The 19,777-nt window shown below is 37.5% G+C and overlaps 2 protein-coding genes across 4 annotated transcripts; one reads left to right on the top strand and one right to left on the bottom strand.

The window, feature by feature from the left end:
• Nucleotides 1-1,023: 1,023 nt before the first annotated feature.
• On the bottom strand, nucleotides 1,024-6,743 carry klhl35 (kelch-like family member 35). Of its 2 annotated transcripts, none has more exons than XM_027151568.2 (7): nucleotides 6,557-6,743; nucleotides 5,300-6,139; nucleotides 4,519-4,700; nucleotides 3,568-3,686; nucleotides 3,286-3,474; nucleotides 1,970-2,158; nucleotides 1,024-1,660 (listed from the first exon to the last, which is right to left on the bottom strand). In XM_027151568.2, exons 1-7 carry the CDS (start codon nucleotides 6,598-6,600, stop codon nucleotides 1,469-1,471), a joined length of 1,755 nt encoding a protein of 584 aa, XP_027007369.2. In that variant the 5' UTR covers nucleotides 6,601-6,743; the 3' UTR covers nucleotides 1,024-1,468. The 2 variants fall into 2 exon arrangements, with proteins under 2 accessions (XP_027007369.2, XP_047660976.1); XM_047805020.1 differs by lacking the exon at nucleotides 6,557-6,743 and adding an exon at nucleotides 6,247-6,359.
• Nucleotides 6,744-7,641: 898 nt separating this feature from the next.
• lrrc32 (leucine rich repeat containing 32) lies at nucleotides 7,642-13,763 on the top strand. Of its 2 annotated transcripts, none has more exons than XM_047805019.1 (3): nucleotides 7,642-7,685; nucleotides 9,106-9,181; nucleotides 10,384-13,763. In XM_047805019.1, the coding sequence occupies exons 1-3, from the start codon at nucleotides 7,672-7,674 to the stop codon at nucleotides 12,160-12,162; spliced, it is 1,869 nt and encodes a 622-aa protein (XP_047660975.1). In that variant the 5' UTR covers nucleotides 7,642-7,671; the 3' UTR covers nucleotides 12,163-13,763. The 2 variants fall into 2 exon arrangements, with proteins under 2 accessions (XP_047660975.1, XP_027011156.2); XM_027155355.2 differs by lacking the exon at nucleotides 7,642-7,685 and adding an exon at nucleotides 8,114-8,260.
• Nucleotides 13,764-19,777: the final 6,014 nt, after the last annotated feature.

The raw sequence follows: 19,777 nt of genomic DNA, 5'->3' as shown, positions 1-19,777 counted from the left end.
TACCGAGTCGGTAACGTGGTGAGACACAGTTAGTCTGTTCTATAGGTAGTGTGTACATTATGAGATAATGGTCTGTGATGTCATCACTTTGAGGTATGATATCTATGTCAGTGACATCTATTCTGTGTGATATTATTAAATCTAACGTGTGATTACGACGATGAGTTGCTTTAGTGATGTTTTGTTTATGCCCAAGTGAGTTTAGTAAGTCCAAAAATGTGAGTCCTAAAGCATCGTTTGTATCGTCAACATGAATGTTAAAGTCTCCTACAATTAGTGCTTTATCAAAGTTAACCAATAGGTCTGAGAGAAAATCTGTAAATTCTGTAAATTCTGTAAATTAAAAAGAAAATCGGTGTAGGGCCCTGGGGGTCTGTACACGGTCGCTAGAGCGAGAGACATCAGGGATTACTTTGTGTGCATGTGTGGTAGTGTAACATTAAGGACAAGCACTTCAAAAGAATTAAATCTATACTGTGTTCTCTGGGTAACAGTAAGGTAATCACTAAAGATAGTGGCGACACCACCTCCACGGCCAGTCTGACGAGGCTCATGCTTATGAATATATCCTGATGGTGTAGACACATTTAGACTGATGTAGTCTTTTGGTTTAATCCAAGTTTCGGTAAGGCAGAGTGCAGTAAGGCTATTTTCTGAGATGATTTCATTTACAATAAGTGCTTTGGGTGTAAGCGATCTAATGTTCAGAAGCCCAAACTTTAGGAACTGTTTTTGTTTGTTTCTATGCCATTTTTCTGGTCTAATTACAGTAAGATTAGTTTGAGAACTTCTCACGTATTTACTTTTTGATCTCACTGCTCGGGGACCAGACACAGTTTCTATAGGGTGAACTATGTGTGCATTTGTGTCAATGTGTTGAAGTGAAGGATGACTATTGAAATTTAAATTTAAGGAGTAGTTTACCAGTTACAACCCAAACCCAAATCAAGGCCTGTGCTTTACTCTGGATACTGTGGCTCTTGATATACCACAAAGATTTGCAGAAAAGTATTTGTCAATTTGTTATTTAGCCCAACTTCTCTTTATTGATTTAGAATAACACTATTTAAAATAATGATTCGACAAATTAACAGAAGGTTAAAACTGGCAAAGAACAAAAATATGATAACTTGAGGATAATAGAAAAGAGATTGAAAAAAAAAATACAAAGGCAAAGCAGCAAAGTGTATTAACAGTGCGAAACATGATTCACAGAGAAGTATTCCTTTCAAAATTCACAGTTTTTATATTATCACAGTTTGTAATTGTTCCTATTGTTGTCGTCGTTGTTATTTTATTTCCTGAAGAGAATAAAATGAATTAATAACACTTAAGGCTTGTACTAGTTTATGGCTTGGACTAGATATTATAAGCAGCAAGGATTAAAGAATGAAATTCATCTCAAGTAAACAAGGTATTAGATGACCTTAGGACTTTTCATGCTTCAAATGAAAATAAAAAGATAATTTTATTTGTGCTGTAGGTGTTGTGTGATAGTAACACATCCATGGTTGCCCAGGCTGTGTGTTAGGGGCATCTCCTCGGTCAGCTGGCCGCTCAGTGGGTCAAATGCCCATGTACAGTCAGTTGCAACTTCAAATTCATCACGGCCACCCAGGATATACACTTTCCCATCACAAACAGCCAACCCACAATTTTCCTGAAAGACATAAATGGTTGAATGAGCAGGATGAATAAACAGTGCTAATCTGTTTAGTGTAAAAGTGTAGAGATGGTAAAGGACACTTAGGAATGACTGAACTCAAAGTACTGTTTATAAATCATTAATAATTTTAATAGCAAATCATTAATTACTAATGAATTACAGTAACGTAATTAATGGTATTTAGGAGGATTTAAAATCAGAGCCAAAGCAACTTCATTAGTAACAAAAAAACACGCAGACGATCATCTGAATAGTTGGTCAAATGTGTCTTAGAGTCTTGTGTAGTTTATTTATTTCCCCTACCAATTTCATGGGAAGCTCAGCTACTTTGCTCCATGAGTCAACCTTGGGACTGTAACAGAACAGCACATCCAACAGACCCCCGGCTACGTAGACTAATCCGTTCAGTGACACTGCGTTTAAACACCTCTGAGAGAAAGGGCAGGACATCATGCATGTCCACTGATCCTTAACAGGGTCGTAACACTGAAGCTGAAATATACACAAGCACACAACAGATTGTTAAGTGAAGCATAAAACCAAACACACTCATAAACATATCAGTAATCAGTTTACATCAAATCAATATTTCAATACAAATTCCTGATTCCTGTTGAACCAAACAGAATAGTCAAATTTGATAACAAGGTTAATGGTGTTTCTAAGAATTATTGAAGAATTTTCAAAAAATACATTGTGTCAGAAATGAAGACCTTAATAACAATAAGCAAAAATTTAAAAATGAATAAAAATAATAAAAATCTAAGCAAGTCTGAGCAATACATTCAATTATTTTGAGAGTACTGTTTGATAGAAGAATTGTAAAGTAAAAATGTGTATATATATATATTGACTAATCTTATAATAATCATAGTGGGAATAAAGAGGAATATATATATATATATATATATATATATACAGTATATGTTTATATAGCCTTTTAAGACATATGGGATATATTAGCGCAAGAGATACATCGTTCAAGTAAATCAAATCGCAGCAACAAAATCGCTGGATTATTTTGTAAAAAATATTTGCCTGGTAGGCATCAATTTGGTAAAACTAAAATATTAGAGAAAGAAGGCAGCCTAGTCTGATAAATCATATTTTATTGTACTTTATATGGATAGCCAAGTGCATGTGTGTTGTGAACCTGGAATTTGGAGGCCAGGTAAGCACCTTGAACATTTTTTCATGTTCCTCAAATCATTCCTGTTGAATCAAACCTGTCTAAACTGTGTTGCTCATGCAAATGTTCAAGGTGCATACCTGGCCTCCAAATTCCACAGATTCCCAATCCACTTGAAAATCTGCTGTTATTGTCTTGTGCCAGATAGCGCTGTTTTGGTGGTACAAGAGGACTTACACAATGTTAGGCAGGTGCTTTTAATGTTATGGCTGATCGGTGTATTTCATATTCTCTGGAAGCTACATGCTTATTTTAGAGTCTTTGTAATCTATAATTAGTTATGGAAGTTTCATAATATGCTATGTTAGTTCTGTAGTGCTTTTCTGTAATCCTTGTAAAGAGCTTGCTGCTCAGATGTGTTATAATTACTCACTAATTACAGCTGATTCTTGCTACACCTCACATGTGTGTACATGTCTGAATGTCTCACCATGTTGCTGTTGCAGTCTTCACTCACAGCTCCACTGATTACATAAAGCTTTCCACAGCAGCTGGCTAGAGCAGCAGAACTGACAGGCAAAAGCAATGGAGCCACAGGCTTCCACACATTCTCAAACACGCTATAACACTCCACGCTGGTCAGCCTTTGCTCTCCATCATATCCTCCTACAGCATACAGCTGCAGTCACAAACACACACATATGACAATATAAATAAGCGCGCTGAACTGGAAATAACACAAAAAATGGAATGTGTTTGATATGGAACCAACCTTTCCACACAAAGAGACCATCTTGTGTCGCCATCTTCCCTTCAGCATGCTACCCACAGAAACCCACTGGTTTAACTGAGCCATAAAGCGCCACACTTGTGTGCTGTTCAGCTGCCCACCTGTATACACACACGTGACAATAAACCCATGTAGGCCATGTTATACAGCATACATTCCCAGAGGCACACAGGCACAGATTACATCAGATAAGTATGTACTAGGTTCAGCTGCCAAGGTAGTTGCATGACAGATCAAACGAAAAAATGAAAAGACAAATATTTCACACATACTTGAACAGATATGAAAAACTATTTCTTTGAAATAGTTTCTTTCTTGTAAATGCCAACCATAACTTATTATTAGATGTTAGATTATCAAGTAAATATAATGTCATATTAAATAAACTGATATATAAAACTATGTGGACATCAATCTCATTAAGCATCCCATTCCAGATTTCAACCCCCTTTGCTGGTATATTAACCTATATAAGGCTTTTCAGACAATTTTGGAGCTGTGGGAATTTGTATTCATTCTGCACAAGAGTATTAATGAGGTCAGGGTGGATGTTGGGTCCTGGGAGTTGGGGTGTTCCGATTTGTCTTAAGAGTATTCACTTCTTCCACACAAACCATGTCTTCATGTAGCTCACTATAGATTGCCCCCTTAGCTCAGTGAAGGGAAATAGTAATGCTACAGCACAGAAAAGCATTCTATACAATTGAGCGCTTCATACTTTGTTGCAGTTTAAGGGAAGCACCGAGTACTTTGATATTTAGTCTATATAGTTAATATAGTAAATTATTAAAGAATGCCTCAATTATATTCCACATCTGAAGTAAAGAAATTAAATTTGAGTGTGATTCATGTGCTCAAACTGGAAAATAATTATGTAGGCAGACTTACACTGCAAAATGGGTTGATAAGTTGGTGAAGATTCACATAGCATACCTGATAAATAAATGTCATTGTGAAGTTCACAGACAGCAAATTCATATTTATATCCTGGCACACTGACTGAAGTGAGCCATGTCCCAGGGGTGGGGACCTGTGTGTTTGTGAGGGCGAATCTTGAAATCCTGTTTTTGTCACAACCTCCGACAACCACAATCACCTCAGCCCAGTCAGACTGCCTACATTTGTACACACACACACACACACACACACACACACACACACACACACACACACACACACACACACACACACACACACACACACACACACAGACACAGACACAGTGAGAAAGAGAACAAGAGAGAGTTCAGATCACAGTAGTTCACCTAAATTACTTCCAGACCCTGTTTTGTTGTACAAATCACACATAAACAGTGAATATTACTTTTAATAAGACTAATATGTGTATATGCAGAGATATTTTAGTCAATAACAGCTTTAGTAAACATAAGCCATAATCAGTCATTAGGTTTTGCTATTTTAGCTCTTAGTTTCCTTTCAGACAAAAACAAACAATGCAAAGACGTATCTAGATTTTTTATATACAGTATATGAATTGTCCTTCTTAGTGTTAAAATAGTTCTGGAAACTTTTGTGCATAGATTCTCTAAATCCTGTTTACTTAAGCTACTGGTTTAGTTTTTTGACAGTATATTAGTACTACAGTTGACATTAAGTGAAACAACTGTGGTGACCATTTATACTGTAGCTTAAACCTAGACCCTGACTGGGAACTTAACAAGTACTGTCACCTCTGTCTTGTTGTATGACTGACCTTCTTGGTTTGGTTCTCTCCGAGCTGATCTCTCTGCCATATATGCGATAAAGTCTCGCCTCCTGTAACAGCTTCCTGCAGTCAGGTGATTCCTGGATGAATTCATCAGCCTCCAGCATGTTGGTAAAGAACACAGGGTCTAATAAGGGCAGCCGAAGTCTCTCCAGTAGCTTTCCTAGTGCTGCTTTCCGCTTGCTCCTTTGATGGTTAACCCATAACAGAGCAGCCTCCACCAGGACTTCCTCCTGCACTTGTAGCTTTTCAGAATCCAAAAGCTCCACCACTCTCTCCACTGGCAGCTCAAGGAACTCATCGTGCTTGGCTACAATGTTAAAGTCCTGATACAGCAGATCCTGGCACTGTTTCAGCAGTGGCTGCAGTGAGTAGAGCTTGGCGAATTCTATCAGACCCAGGCAGTTCAAGTGAGACACGCACTTCTGCAGGAAATCCAGACAGGCTTTGGACAGTGCAGGCACATCCAGCAGGTCAGCAGCTTGAAAAACCGTCTCCACATTCTCTTCCTGGAGCTGAACCTGGCCCTCATAAACAAAGTCCAGCAGGTGCTCTAGAGCGACTTCAGAAACCTCGTTCAGCCGCACCACAGATTGACTGCTCTCACGCAGCTGGCCCATAAACATGGTGCGAAAGTATTGACTGGATGCACACAGCACAGCACGGTGGCATGGAAACTCATGTTTCTCCACCTGCAGGACAACATCAGTGAAGGTGCCACTTTTCCTGAAGACATTCAGCTGCTGAAGAATATGCTCAGGTTGGTACGAGCTGGTTTTGAAGCTCGCCTCTAGATTGACATCAGGCCCAAAACCCATGGATGGGGATCTGAAAATATATTATGGTGCTTGTTATTGCTTGAAATAAAAAAAATCCATACAGAAGAACCTGTGTTATGTGTATTCACAAACCCCTAGAGTCAACTGGACCCTAACCTATTGCAGTGCATAGTGAGATTCTTTATTCTTCAGTGTGCTTTTTGGTTCATACTCTATGTATTTCCAATTCCATTTCCAATTCAATCCTGCATACATAAGCTATAAATAAATAAAACTGAGAAAAGAAAACAATATACACTGCTATGAATAGAACAGCAGTTACATTTTTGTGACACTTCTTAGTCATGTTAATAAAGTCAACACTACCCAGACATCCTTCCAAAGACTACTATGGAAGAGATTATATTTAATATCTAAACATTGTTCAGAGGTTTTTGTTAACCAGATGATATTTAGCTCCACTCACTGTGCTGAATTGTTGTAGCTGAGTCTGATACTGATGCCACTCATCAGAATATGGACAGATATTTAGTGTTCCTTCCTTTAGTGTTCCTTCAGGTGTGCAAGCTGCAGAATGTAAACACTGCTGCACTTATTTATTACCCTCCCATCACGAGGGAAGTCCTACAAGCAGCTTGTGGGAGGGATTCAGCCAGCGTGTTTACATGACATTTGTGCCTGCAGGAAACATTCACCCACTTGTGATTATTTCTCTTTTTGTTGTGTTGCAGTATCTCCAGCTTTCTCTAACTCTCCTAAATTAAATAGAAAATGGTAGACAGCAAGTTTTAGGTCAAGCCACAGACATGTACTGAATTTAAGTCTGGTGTTTGTCTTGGCCATGCCAGAACCCAATCTGTATATATGCCAGGTATGCGTCTGTAGCTTTTGCCCTGTGCTCTGGGTCATTGCCCTGTTGGAAGATAAATCTTCACCTTTTACTGGCTGACTGGAATAGATTGTCCCCAACAATTTTCTTGTATTTGTCTTAAGCCATTTTGTCCTTGATGGTGCCCAGCTTTATTTTTAGACAAAATTTATTGAAACCAATAACATATAATATTTTTTAATTTGATACGATACATAAATAGCCACTAGAGGGCGCTATTTACTGTCTTACGAGCAAGTCTAACAAACAAGTTTCTGCCTCCTGGTATTTAAATAAATTTCCAATAAATGAATGTTGTGCCATTATTATTATTATTATTATTATTATTATTATTATTATTATTATTATTATTATTATTATTATTATTATTATTAATGCATTTGGTAACATATTTGCTATTTATATATGTGAGTTATACCTACAGCCCATACACACATTACTTTGTAAAATATCTAAGTAAAATAAAGGTGTCAGACAGCTTATTATATGATCCTGATAGGGCAAAAAATGCAAAACAAAAAAAAAAACATCGAATGCTCCTAACTTCTAATGAGCATGGCTTGTAAACAAGGGAAATCCCTGACCGACTACAGGCTGTCCTTATATATGCCTGCCCATCACTGTCTGCTCAGGTTCTCTGTTCTTTCAAATGAGATGGACCTTCTTTAAATGAAGAATTGTCATTGGAAGTCATGTCCAGGCCAGAGTAAGTACATATTTCACTTTGCTTAAAACAATAGCAATCAATTGGGTACTTGACATAGGGAGTAGTAAAACACTCCTCGTGTCATTCCTTAAAGGAATTTATTCTCAGAGGCCAGCTGCAGTTTTTCAAATGGATACTCTCTATCTCCCTTTGTGTGTGTGTGTGTGTGTGTGTGTGTGTGTGTGTGTGTGTGTGTGTGTGTGTGTGTGTGTGTGTGTGTGTGTGTGTGTGTGTGCGTGCCTGTGTGTGCAAGAGAGAGAGAGAGAGCTCCTCAATTCCATAAAAGGTTAGGCCAAAGAAGGAAAGTAGGGGCATAACAACAATGCAGGATATTCTCACAGGATGTGTACAAGTGCGAGAGTGAAAGATAGAGGGAGAGAGAGAGAGAGAGAGAGAGAGAGAGAGAGAGAGGGAGGGAGGGAGGGAGGGAGGGAGAGAAGGGAGGGGAGAGGAGAGGAAAAAATAGGGAATGGACCGCTGCACTGTGTCATTGCTGAACTGAGAAGCTGCAGGCAGCATGAGCATGAGTGACACCCTCTTCAAGAGATAGCTGAATAGGTGCAGTCGCTTCTAAGGTAAGGTTACTGCTAAAGGACAACTTTACTCTCTTTCTCATTCATCTCTCTCACGCTCTTTCATTCTCTCTCTCTCTCGCTCTTTCTCTTCCCTTCTGTGGCCAGATTGGATACAAAAAACATAGGGAGCCCTGTCTAAATGATGCCTTTTTATCTACATAAACAGAGATGTTCTATAACTGAGTAACAGAGAAGGAACAGCATCCTGAAAAACTGTACAGGAAGTTAGATGATTATCCTCTCACGCTGTAAGCATTTGGTCATCTGTCTGAAACTGATTTTTGAGAAGTCAGAGGTTTTACTTTGTGTATGTGTGTAATGATGTGATTCATGCTGTCCTCAGACCTTATGTCCTTAAAGCAAGCCAGTGAATAATGAAATTAATTGAAAATACCATGCACTTCGGCACCCCGATATCCGTCATCCCCCCACCATCTAAAACCTTCCTCTGTCAGTGATGACTAAATTTCAGCTTTTTCTGACATGTGGGTGCTTTCTCTTACGTCAGAAAAGTAATTATGAGTATAAGAACTGAAACGACATAATGTATTTCTGCAGAGTGCTCTGTAATGTCATCTATGTCAAAGATTCCCTTCAAAATGGAATAAATTAAGGCTTAAAGATTAACAATCATCTGTCACTACAGAAATCTGTCAGTATCAGTTACAATATAATAGCTATCACTTACAGCACATGGATGGGTGAGTCTGTAATAGTATATAAGAGGGATGTATATTACAACAGATTCACACTTCCACGTAATAATATATATTTGTACGCTGAGTTCACACTGCTTTATCGGTCTCTGTGCGTGTACTAAAACTGTTCTTGCTCTATTTTTGCAGCATGATGAGCACCCAGGTGTGGGTCCTCTTCTTCATCGTGAATTTATTCTCTCTACAGCTCTCACTCTGCCAAGAGGTGAGTGACATTCTGGGCATCTCTTAAATAGAGCCATTTATGTTCTGATTCCTGTTTATTACTTTATTAGGCAGATTTAACAGATTGAATTAAATTGGCAGGATTTCACAATTGTTCTGAACTTTATAATAACCGAACAGAAACTGAAAAAAAAAAGAGATTTAAATCAGATTTTAATTCATGTAATTAAAAAAGGCAGTTGATATGAATCACATATTTTATTTATGGTTAAATGCACTGTCCTCATTAATAATGGCGATGTACTCAGTATATTTATAGATTAACTACAGTTGATAATTGATTTATATAAAATTAATTTTTAGTATAATTTAGCCTTTAAATGAACCAGAACTTAATGCCATTTTGGAAAATTCATATATAAACATATGTAAGTATTTTGTATTTTTAAAAATTTTACCAATGGGGCGAAGTGAGAATGATATAAAAACACTGGAAAAAACTGGCAGTGCAGAAGATAAACATATTTTATCTATAAATAAATAAACATATTATTTTAGATAAGCATATTTATCTATCCATCTCCAGTAACTAGTGAGGTGTATGGTGCATGGTATCTACAACCAGGTGTTTTGGAGTTGTAAGGAAACTTGGAGAACAAACCCCCTAGAGACCGGGAGAGCATACTAAACTTCCTATATACAGTAAATGGAGCTCAGGATTAAACCACTGGCACCACATGTAGAGTTGTTTCTGTAGAGTGCCAGTGTTTGTTCCAGTAGGTGGACTGGCTGCTTTACCCCTGTCTTGCCCCAGTGTTTATGGGATATTGTCTATTGAAGACAAACATTTACTGGCTTTTAAGTTTGTAGGAAATCACCTTAAGCGATGGGACACAAGTGTTCCTCAAAGTGTATTATGACACAATATGACATAAGGCTGATGGGAAAGAAGCTGGGGAAATATTGTACAACAGTGCCATATTTTGTGTCTGCACCATTTCATTGCTCATGCATGTTTAAGCATTGCAGGAACTGGATAGTTGCTCAATGCCACAGTTAGGCCATATTTGCGTCATTGAATGCCAGTACCAATAAATATGTTAAAATGCTTGTGTGTCAACAGAAACCTTTTCTGTATATTTACAGTTATTATAAATATGCTGATGAAATAATCTATCAGTCTCTGCCTAGAAACGTAAGAATATGAGAGTTAATTTGGCTTTTTTATGCTTTCCTCCATAGCTCCAGAGTGCAGATGACTCCAGCAATCAGATCTTGAGCAGTATACTGCCCAGTGTGTTCCCTGACAACCATATGCACAATCTGTCCCGCAAACTCCTGCAGTTTGTCCAATCAGATCTCAAGAACACGACACACCTGGAAGCTCCGGATGTAGCTCTGAAAAACTATGTGGGACCACTCTCCAAAGTACAGAATCTTGACCTGTCTGGAAATGGCCTTTACTCGGACATGATTGACTACCTTCTGAGAGATGCTCCAGTTCTTACCAATCTTTATTTAAATGAAAATAGCATAACAAAATTAGCCAATAGTACATTCACTAGTTCCCGTTCATTAAGAAACATTGACTTACATAACAATGTCATCCTAGAGATTGAGGAGGGCACATTTGATTCTCTGCTTAATCTCACCGAGCTGGATTTATCAGTGAATTCCATCTCATGCATTAATGACTTTAACCTGTTCCAGCTGAAATCACTAAACCTAAGCAAAAACAGCATGACCTCCTTCCAGAGCATTGAATCACACCAAGAGTTCGAGTTGCTCTACCTGGACCTGAGAGAGAATAAGATGCACTACTTTCCTGTTCTGCCAAGGAAGAATAAGATCATCTATCTTGACCTTTCCCGAAACCAGCTGCATAGCTTGAACAGCACAGGTCCAGAAGATGAGCTACAGTATCTGAGGGATATAGAAGAACTGACCCTTGCTCCACTTCACAGCAGCAAAACACACCAGAAACTTCCCAGACTTCTGTACTTAGACCTGAGTTATAACCAGCTCAAGGCTGTGCCTCCTGATTTCTTCTCCAGCTTGGTGGCTCTGGATACCCTGAACATCAGCAATAACTGTCTGGATAACATTGTGGTAGACTTTGAGAGTCCTCTAAATGCACTGAAGACCCTTGACCTGAGCTTCAACAACCTACAGAACCTGACCTTTATGGAAAACACACTGGGGGCACTGCAGACTCTCTACCTACAGGGCAACATTCTCAGTATGCTGGACTCTGGAGTCTTTCATTTACCCAGCATCACCAACCTGCATTTTCAGTTTAATGAACTGAACATCTGTGGTCCACAACAAAACCAAACCAGTGGCTGTGTCTCTCTCTTCTCTATCCCTACCCTGCGATACGTTTACCTATCTGATAACAAACTGACTTCCTTGCCTGCACATGCCTTCCAGGGAAGCCCATTGCTCATCCTGGACCTATCTCTGAACCCTAACATAAAAATCAGTGAACAGGCCTTCTCAGGCTTGGAGAGGTCCCTCACCCATCTCTACTTGAGAGGAAACCAGCTTGAAAAGCTGAACATCAGCCTCTCACCCTTACGCAGCTTAAAGGTGCTGGATTTGACCAATAACCTGTTAGATGGCCTGTTTCTGGGCAGAGACTCTGCCATTGAGAGTCTGAATCTGGAGAACAACAAAGTGAAGATTCTAGATCCTTCCACAATATTGGCCCTAGAGAAGACACTCAGAACACTATATCTTGACTCAAATCCACTCATTTGTTGTGAAAACATGCATTTGATCAGTTTTTTACAGCAGACCCATGTTGACATTGACAATGCCACATGCCAATTCACAAGTGACACTGGGTACGGGAAAGTCAGCCTCAGGGATGTGAGATCTGAACACTGTGAAACTCTGAACAGCAAAGTGCTTGTAATTGCTATGATCGCTGTACTGGTTTTGGGACTAATGATTGTATTGCTGGTGGCCATAAAGTTGTGTCACTCAAGAAGTCACAGATTCAACAGTTACAAGGCTTAAAATATTCTGGTGAAGAAACCAAGAAAAGTATATTAATGTTATCAGATGTCAGGTATTGAACTGCATGACGTAAACAGCTCACCTCCATCAGATAGAATAATATAGCCCAATTAGACTGGGAAGCTATATAGATGCTGAATAACTATACATGGAAGCAGGGACGTATAAAAATGTGACTGGTATCACATGAGTTCAGTAGAAGGTCCCTCTGGAGGGAGGTACTGAAAATATGTAATATGTGGGATGGGGAAATGGCTAAAATGGTTGTTCCATGTAGAAACACTAACACCAGCAAAATGAAGTTGACTAGACACATAAGTCCAAGATAATTGCCTGAAGAAAAAAGTTTCTTTATGAAGAGAAACATGAGGATCAGCAAACATTAAGTAAGAAACCATTGCTCTTACTTGATGTAACAATGACAGACCGTAAACACATGAAGGACCAGCATTTTTTAGTGTGATTTTGTTATGTATACACATTGAAGATGTCTTTATTTATGTCAGCAATGTCATTTTTGGTGGTCACTACATTTCCCCAGGGTTGTTTAACAACTATTCTTTTGCACTTTAAAAGACTATGCTATAAGAATATTAAAGATGTGTTAAATGCTATGGTATTGTACACATTGTATAACCGAATAACCAAACTCAGCAAAAACACTATAAAGCAAGCACCTACTACAGTTTTGCATAGGGGTAGAGAATTAAAATGGATTTAAAGCTTTCACACAGCTCATGAATAAATCATCTTTAAGGTTAGCGGCAGTGATGACGTTGCATACAGTATAACATATTACATATAAATGTAATATGTCCTTAGAACGTCCTAACAAGCTAATGTGGCATGGGAATCATGGGACCAGGCTGAGACCATGTGAAGTGTGGGTGTGTTTGAGATATGATTTAACCGAGCCAGGAAGTGTTGCTGTCCGGACACCTGCAGTAAAACTGGAGCATGTTTTCACAGCTTTAGGACTGCTACAGTTACCTTTCCTGTTATTGATTTGGTCTTTACAACTCTGAATCTGAATAAGATGTTATTGTTACTTAGCCAAAATGTAGCTGTTTTGTTGATGGAAATCTTGTCATTTTATTTACATTTTCAAAAATCTAACGAATGTACAGTATAATGTTCCTTCGGCGTATTTGAGTATCCTATTTAAGGTAGCATTCATTCAGCTTATTTTATTAATAGATTTCAGGGTGAAAGCTGTTTAAACTCGCTGTCTATACCAGGACCTGGCATGACTAAAATAGACAGGAGGAAATCCCTATGTGATCGAATGTGTCATCACTTTGTGTATAAATAGAAGTTCATTTCATAGGTTGTTGACGCTGTAATGATACGATATTTCCTCATATGTAATTCATGGTCACTACCACTTCTTGTTTAACATCCCACGCGATCCACACCAGCCGAAACTAGAAGCGGTCACATACATACACCTACACACTGCTGTTCAAACTGTCTCCTGCTCCAATCCACTAAATATTAACGCTTTATAAAGTAATTATAAAAAAAAATATATGAAGAATGTAAAAGAGATGTATATTTATGAATATCCGTATTTTGTTAAATAAATGATCTGTCCTGTGTAAGTGTTGTACGATTGTTGTAATGCTTCATTGTTTAAAACTCACTGAATATTAGTGGAACTATAGATATATAATAACATATAAGCAAATGTAGGTGTGATAAATTTAGTGTTTAAAGAGCATTATATATTCTAGGCATGTGTGTTTGTACATGCATTAGCTTGAATAAGGGATGGAAATAGCTGGTGTGAGACATGTTTGTATTAATATAATCCTGGCTGGCAGAAAGACAGCAGGACAATATCCATCAGGCTTCTCCAAACAGGAAGCAGCTTGAGAGGAAAATGGTCAGCACATATAAATAGAGTCATGTTCACGCCCGGTCCTGTTACGTGCCATCGGCCTGACCCAGACTGCCAGTGCAGGCCAGGAATTATTATTATTATTATTATTATTATTATTATTATTATTATTATTATTATTATTATTATCATTATTATCATTATTATCATTATTATCATTATTATCATTATTAATGATAATAATTATAATAATAATAATAATAATAGTAATAATAATAATACTACTAATAATAGTAATAATAATAATAATAATTATTATTATTATTATTATTATTATTATTATTATTATTATTATATTAGTAATCCATAATTGATCAATAATTGTTACTTAAGTACATGCAAAACATACAGAACATATGAGGAATCCCGTGCAAACATAAAAACAATGATATAAACTCAAAACTCATAACAGTAATTAGTCTGTGACTGTTATTACATAAGAACCGCATTACTAGAAACAAGAAGAAAACATATTTGTTTAAATAGTGTGTGTGTGTGTGTGTGTGTGTGTGTGTGTGTGTGTGTGTGTGTGTGTGTGTGTGTGTGTGTGTGTGTGTGTGTGTGTGTGTGAGAGAGAGAGAGAGAGAGAGAGAGAGAGAGAGAGAGAGAGAGAGATAAGGTTTTATCTGATTATGTGGATTATGTGGACCAAATGACTCCCATAATAGTATGTGGCAACAAGAGTGTGTGTGTGTGTGTGTGTGTGTGTGTGTGTGTGTGTGTGTGTGTGTGTGTGTGTGTGTGTGTGTGTGCAGGGCTTTACATGAGAATTTACCACCCTTAATCTATGTGACATTTTGTAGTGTTACAATCTGAAACTGAGATGGGTTTATTCAGATAATATTCAGATAAATATTAAATAACAACGTTGGCCAAAATATTGGTGCAGAAATGATATGCAACAAAAATACTCACACACACTCATTGCTGTGAAACCCCTAAATGAATTCTGGTATGACCAATTCTCCAAAAAAATTCTCATATAATTAGATAAATGGAGTTCACCGCTGGGTAATTAAATTGTCATGTGATCTCAGTATTAATGCACCTTTTCCTGGAACCACTAGGTTTTTTAAGGGGACACACCTAAACAACATCAAGACTAAGGAAGTCCCAGACAACATTCTAGGAAATTATCAGAGTTTGGTTATTTAAAAATAAATTCAAATTTCAAAAGTCCAGTGAACAGTTAAGGATGTTAGGATGGCATTTACACCTTCATCCCTTTCCTAGCTAAAATCCATTCTAGCTGTCTACAGGTTGCATAGCAGAGTAATGTCCTGAAAACACAATAAAAAAATGTTAAGAAATATTATCAGCTGAAATTATATTAAAATTAGATTTTAGAATCCCGACTTGTAGGCTAATTCCTAAACCGTTCCACAATTTACAATGTCTTTACATGTGTTCTTTATTTAATATCAAAGATTTAAAAATATTATTAAGTACTATTTTATTCCAACTATGAATAGATCTGGAGCCTATCTCAGAAAAACAGCATACAAAGAAGTTGTACCCAGGAAACTAGCCTGTAAGAGATCTTAGCCCATCACTCACCACTACACACACACAGACACACACACAGACACAGACACACACACACACACTCACACACACTCACATCCATGGGGCAATGCAATATATGCTAGGTAAAATTTAGAATGGTCAATCCAACTTCCAGCTTTTTTTAGGGTATTGCATGGAAATTAAGTATTTGATGCCAACCAAACCATCACTAACAAAAAAAAAAAAAACTGACACAGCTGACACAGACTAAACAGCATCTCATAGTTAGACTAAAAATAGTACACTACTTTCAAATTTGTGAAAATCTTTGAATGAATGAACAAATATTTAAGCTGAGTGTTTTTTTTTTGTTTGTTTTTTTAAACTCTGGCATTGACAGAGCCAGTACCTTGCAGGGAATTTGACTATTACTACAAAGACTATTACTGTCAAGTTTCACACAAAAAAAAAAGTGAACTGAAATTCCCATAACATACTGAGACAGCCAGCATTCCTGCCGCACTCTTTACTCAAAGCCTGAAGCATGAGAAACATTTTTCTGTGGATCCAGACAGCAATAATCTAAGGATCTAATCTGTTTTTTCCTTCTCCTGTAACTTGTTTGTCCATCGGAAACGTATTCCCCCACCCACTGTACCAGCCCTTACTTCTTCTGCTGTCTGCTTTCTACCTCCCACTCAAACACAGATATACACTAACTCAGCATGTATTATTCTCCCCCAGCTTTAAAATGTTACTTACAAGCAATCTACAAATGTTTTAAGCACATAAAAGGAAAGAGAAGAGTGAGGGGGAAAGAGAGAAGTGATCATCTCTACAACATCCTCATTGACGTGTGTATATGTCTACTGATACCTACCAACTTAGTCAGGCTTAGAGTCATGTGGATGGAAGAGGGGTTTAACATGTGAGTCAGCGCTGTGCATGGTCTAAGCGATAAACTATGAAGCTAAGTTCAGTCTCACATCCACCGAAGTATCTCACATCCTCTGAGCAGAGAGCTTCCTCCGGTCAAAATTCATCAGAACTTCTTGACTTCCTTACAGGCTTAAGTGAGAGCATTATCTACATGCACTGGGATATTTGACTCAGATAATTAAGGTGAGGTGAGCAGAGAATGAATAGAATGAAAAAGAAGTCCTTCTGTTGCCGTAAGGCTCAAAAAAATATAAAACATGAGATATGCATTTAAAGACAGAGATCCGCAAATGAATTCTCCTTTATCCTAAAGCTTTTGAAAATAAATTATGTAGATTTACAAATGTGACAACAAGAAGAAAATTAATCCTGGTATGTTTAAAGATACAAAGCCTGGTTTTTGTTGATTCAGTAAGTGTGAAACTGGCTGGTGTCATTTGATAATCCCTTATGAGAACAAGAAAGAATTGAATACCTAAAGTATGTGGCACTGTAACACCAGAAACTACTCCGATGTCCACATTTCACAGTCATTGAATTGCCTGTAGCCATGCACTTAAAAAGCTTTTCTTACTGAGGTAGTGGCACAGTGTCTTAAATATGTAGATTGAAGAAGTATTACATCACTGCTCATGTTTTCCCTAAAGATGGATTTTCATCAGAAAAGTTAAGAGAGGCTCAGTGCCAATCTGTTTTACTCTCTATGTAATGTTATTTAGTATAAAAAGTGTGGATAAGGAGGTGCCTTTACATTTACATCATCGTTTTCGGATTAGTGCATTACCACAGGCCTCTGACCCACATTTGATAAAGAACAGGATTGAATTACAGACATCTAGTACTTTTCTGTATACGTAGAAAATATAGGAGGATACTGTTCTGAATATTATACATGTTCGATAAAACCCCAAACTTTTCTCAATTTCTATGATTAATAATAATAATACATTATTATTATTAATCATAGAAATTGAGAAAAGTACATAATACATTATTATTATTATTATTATTATTATAATTATTATTATTATTATTATTAGTAGTAGTAGTAGTAGTAGTAGTAATAGTAGTAGTATTTTAAAATAGTAATATTAAAACTGCTTGTGCTTGTGCCGTAGTACTGCAATACAAATTAATTTAAAAACGATTCGATTTTAAGAAAAGCAAGTATTATAATTCTATAGGCATGTGTGTGTGTGTGTGTGTGTGTGTGTGTGTGTGTGTGTGTGTGTGTGTGTGTGTGTGTGTGTGTGGGTGTGTGTGTGTGTGGGTGACTGTGGGTGAGTGTGGTATATATTAAGTTGTTTTTTACAGTCATGTACCATGTCACCAGCCCTGAGTCAAAGACAGAAATAACAAAAAGATGGTATGACTCATCACAACATAATTTAATCTGTATTGCTTTGTTTTCAAGTCGTCCTTCCGCTGCCACCACATGTACATATTCCACACAAGACTCTCATTTTGAGTTTCTGCAAGAAGACAAAAACGCTTAAAGGATACCTAAATTAACCATGACGCCAGTGGGCTCCTTTCACAAAAACAGAATCGGGGTAAGAGTGAGCTTCTAGGAAAATGTACCTAATATACAACGGCACTTTTAAAAAGCAAACTTTTATGCGCGCACACACAGACACGCACTATATTTTATGTTGGTTATATATTTGTTACTTAAAAGGTTTAACCACATACATTAGGTGCTGTTTTTATTCTGTTGATCTCAGAAGGCTGTTCCTGATTAGAGATGTGTGTAAAACTGTAAACTTACTCAGCATCTATCTTGCTTCCACCTCAGTATAACTGGGTTATTCCAACTTCAATATTTCAAATGACACAAATTTTTCACCATTCTACTTCCACAAAAAAGATATGTTATGATATGTATATACGTACAGAGTTTTTCCTGTCCTATAGCTCTATACAGGTCTATAGGTCTATAATTTATTGCTGGCAAGGCTTGCTGTCTGAGAGGGAACGTGTTTTACTCTTTGCCAAAGCTGTGGTGTGTGAGATCCTGCACACCTCTCGCCTTCCACTAACTTCTCTTCATAGTGAGTAAGTTTACAAGCACAAATGGAATCAATTAGGATACCATTCCACTGGAGCACATTTATTTTCTTTTATGACGTGCCCTGCGTGAAGCAGCAGCTCGAGCGGCAGACAACAGTGAAACTATTCTCATGTTCTTGTTCCTGTTTAGATCTTTTTTATTCAATCACTGTTTGTAATGTATTTCAATTCACTACTGATTTTTTGTCCAGTAAATGAGTATATGTATTGAATCTAAACAAATCTAAAGTGTGCATATTTCATTGAAGCTGTGTTTTTGAATATAGATCTCAGGCAATGTGAAAGAGATCATGAGGAGCTCTATGGCTCGGTTTGGTTTTGGGTCAAGGATATTCAAAATGAAATAATTCATTCCCTTCACATGCTTGTAGTCTCTCTATGGGAATGTAAGAGCCAATGATGTAAACCAAATAAATAATCAGCCAACACTAGAGTACTAGAGCAACTGTTTTAAACTCTCTTAAAATGTCATTTGCTAAACATACTATAAAATGTCTCTCTGTGTTTGCCAACCAAAATATTTCCCACAACCCAAGATCACTGCAGTGTAGTCTCTATGGACCTCTGATGTCAGGACTGCTGTAAAACATTCCCTCTGGGCTTCCACAGAGCCCAAACTTGGATTGAATTAATAGCATGGCAGTAAACAGCTGCTATTATAGATAAGCATTATATGCACAGCAGAGTCATGAACTCTCCACTTAGGATCATGAATTTAGTGAGACACTTTAAAGCCTCTGTAAAGCTCTGTGTGACATTTCTTTCTGAAACCCCCATGGTTTGATGTATGAGTCTAGGTCAGCTTCTGAGTGTATGATGCAGAGCTGTTTCACACCTCTCACTAAACATATTTATACAGGGTCATCTAGAGTTATGACATGTATAAGGTTGGCATACACTTTATACAGTTACTTTAATGTTACTAATGCAGTTTTACGAACCAACAGAACTTCCTTTAGTCGTGAAGACTTTCTCCATTTCCTGTGGTTGCTGAGCAGATGAGAACGATGGTAAGGTGGAGACCATTCCTCCTTACAAAACTATTTAAGCTTAATTAATGTGCTTTGTATATATAAAGCCCTATTTTGGCCATGCCACCCCAAATAATTTAGGCTGTTCCTGATTCATTAGTGTGTTTTGCATCATAATTAAGCTCATGGGTAGCAGCTCCAAACCATCATACTCATCATACATCATACC

The sequence above is a fragment of the Tachysurus fulvidraco genome, chromosome 20 (assembly GCF_022655615.1).
Source record: "Tachysurus fulvidraco isolate hzauxx_2018 chromosome 20, HZAU_PFXX_2.0, whole genome shotgun sequence".
In the NCBI taxonomy this organism is placed as follows: domain Eukaryota; kingdom Metazoa; phylum Chordata; class Actinopteri; order Siluriformes; family Bagridae; genus Tachysurus; species Tachysurus fulvidraco.
This window is presented reverse-complemented; position numbering and strand designations above follow the sequence as displayed.

Excerpts from the sequence above, each read along its gene's own strand:
- lrrc32 (XM_047805019.1), top strand. Across the intron at positions 9,182-10,383 it reads AGCTCTCACTCTGCCAAGAG|CTCCAGAGTGCAGATGACTC; the intron begins GTGAGTGACATT and ends TTTCCTCCATAG.
- klhl35 (XM_027151568.2), bottom strand. The coding sequence starts at position 6,600 with ATGAGTGGCATCAGTATCAGACTCAGCTACAACAATTCAGCACA. Across the intron at positions 4,701-5,299 it reads GAGAGAACCAAACCAAGAAG|GCAGTCTGACTGGGCTGAGG; the intron begins GTCAGTCATACA and ends GTACAAATGTAG. Across the intron at positions 3,475-3,567 it reads TGGTCTCTTTGTGTGGAAAG|CTGTATGCTGTAGGAGGATA; the intron begins GTTGGTTCCATA and ends TTGTGACTGCAG.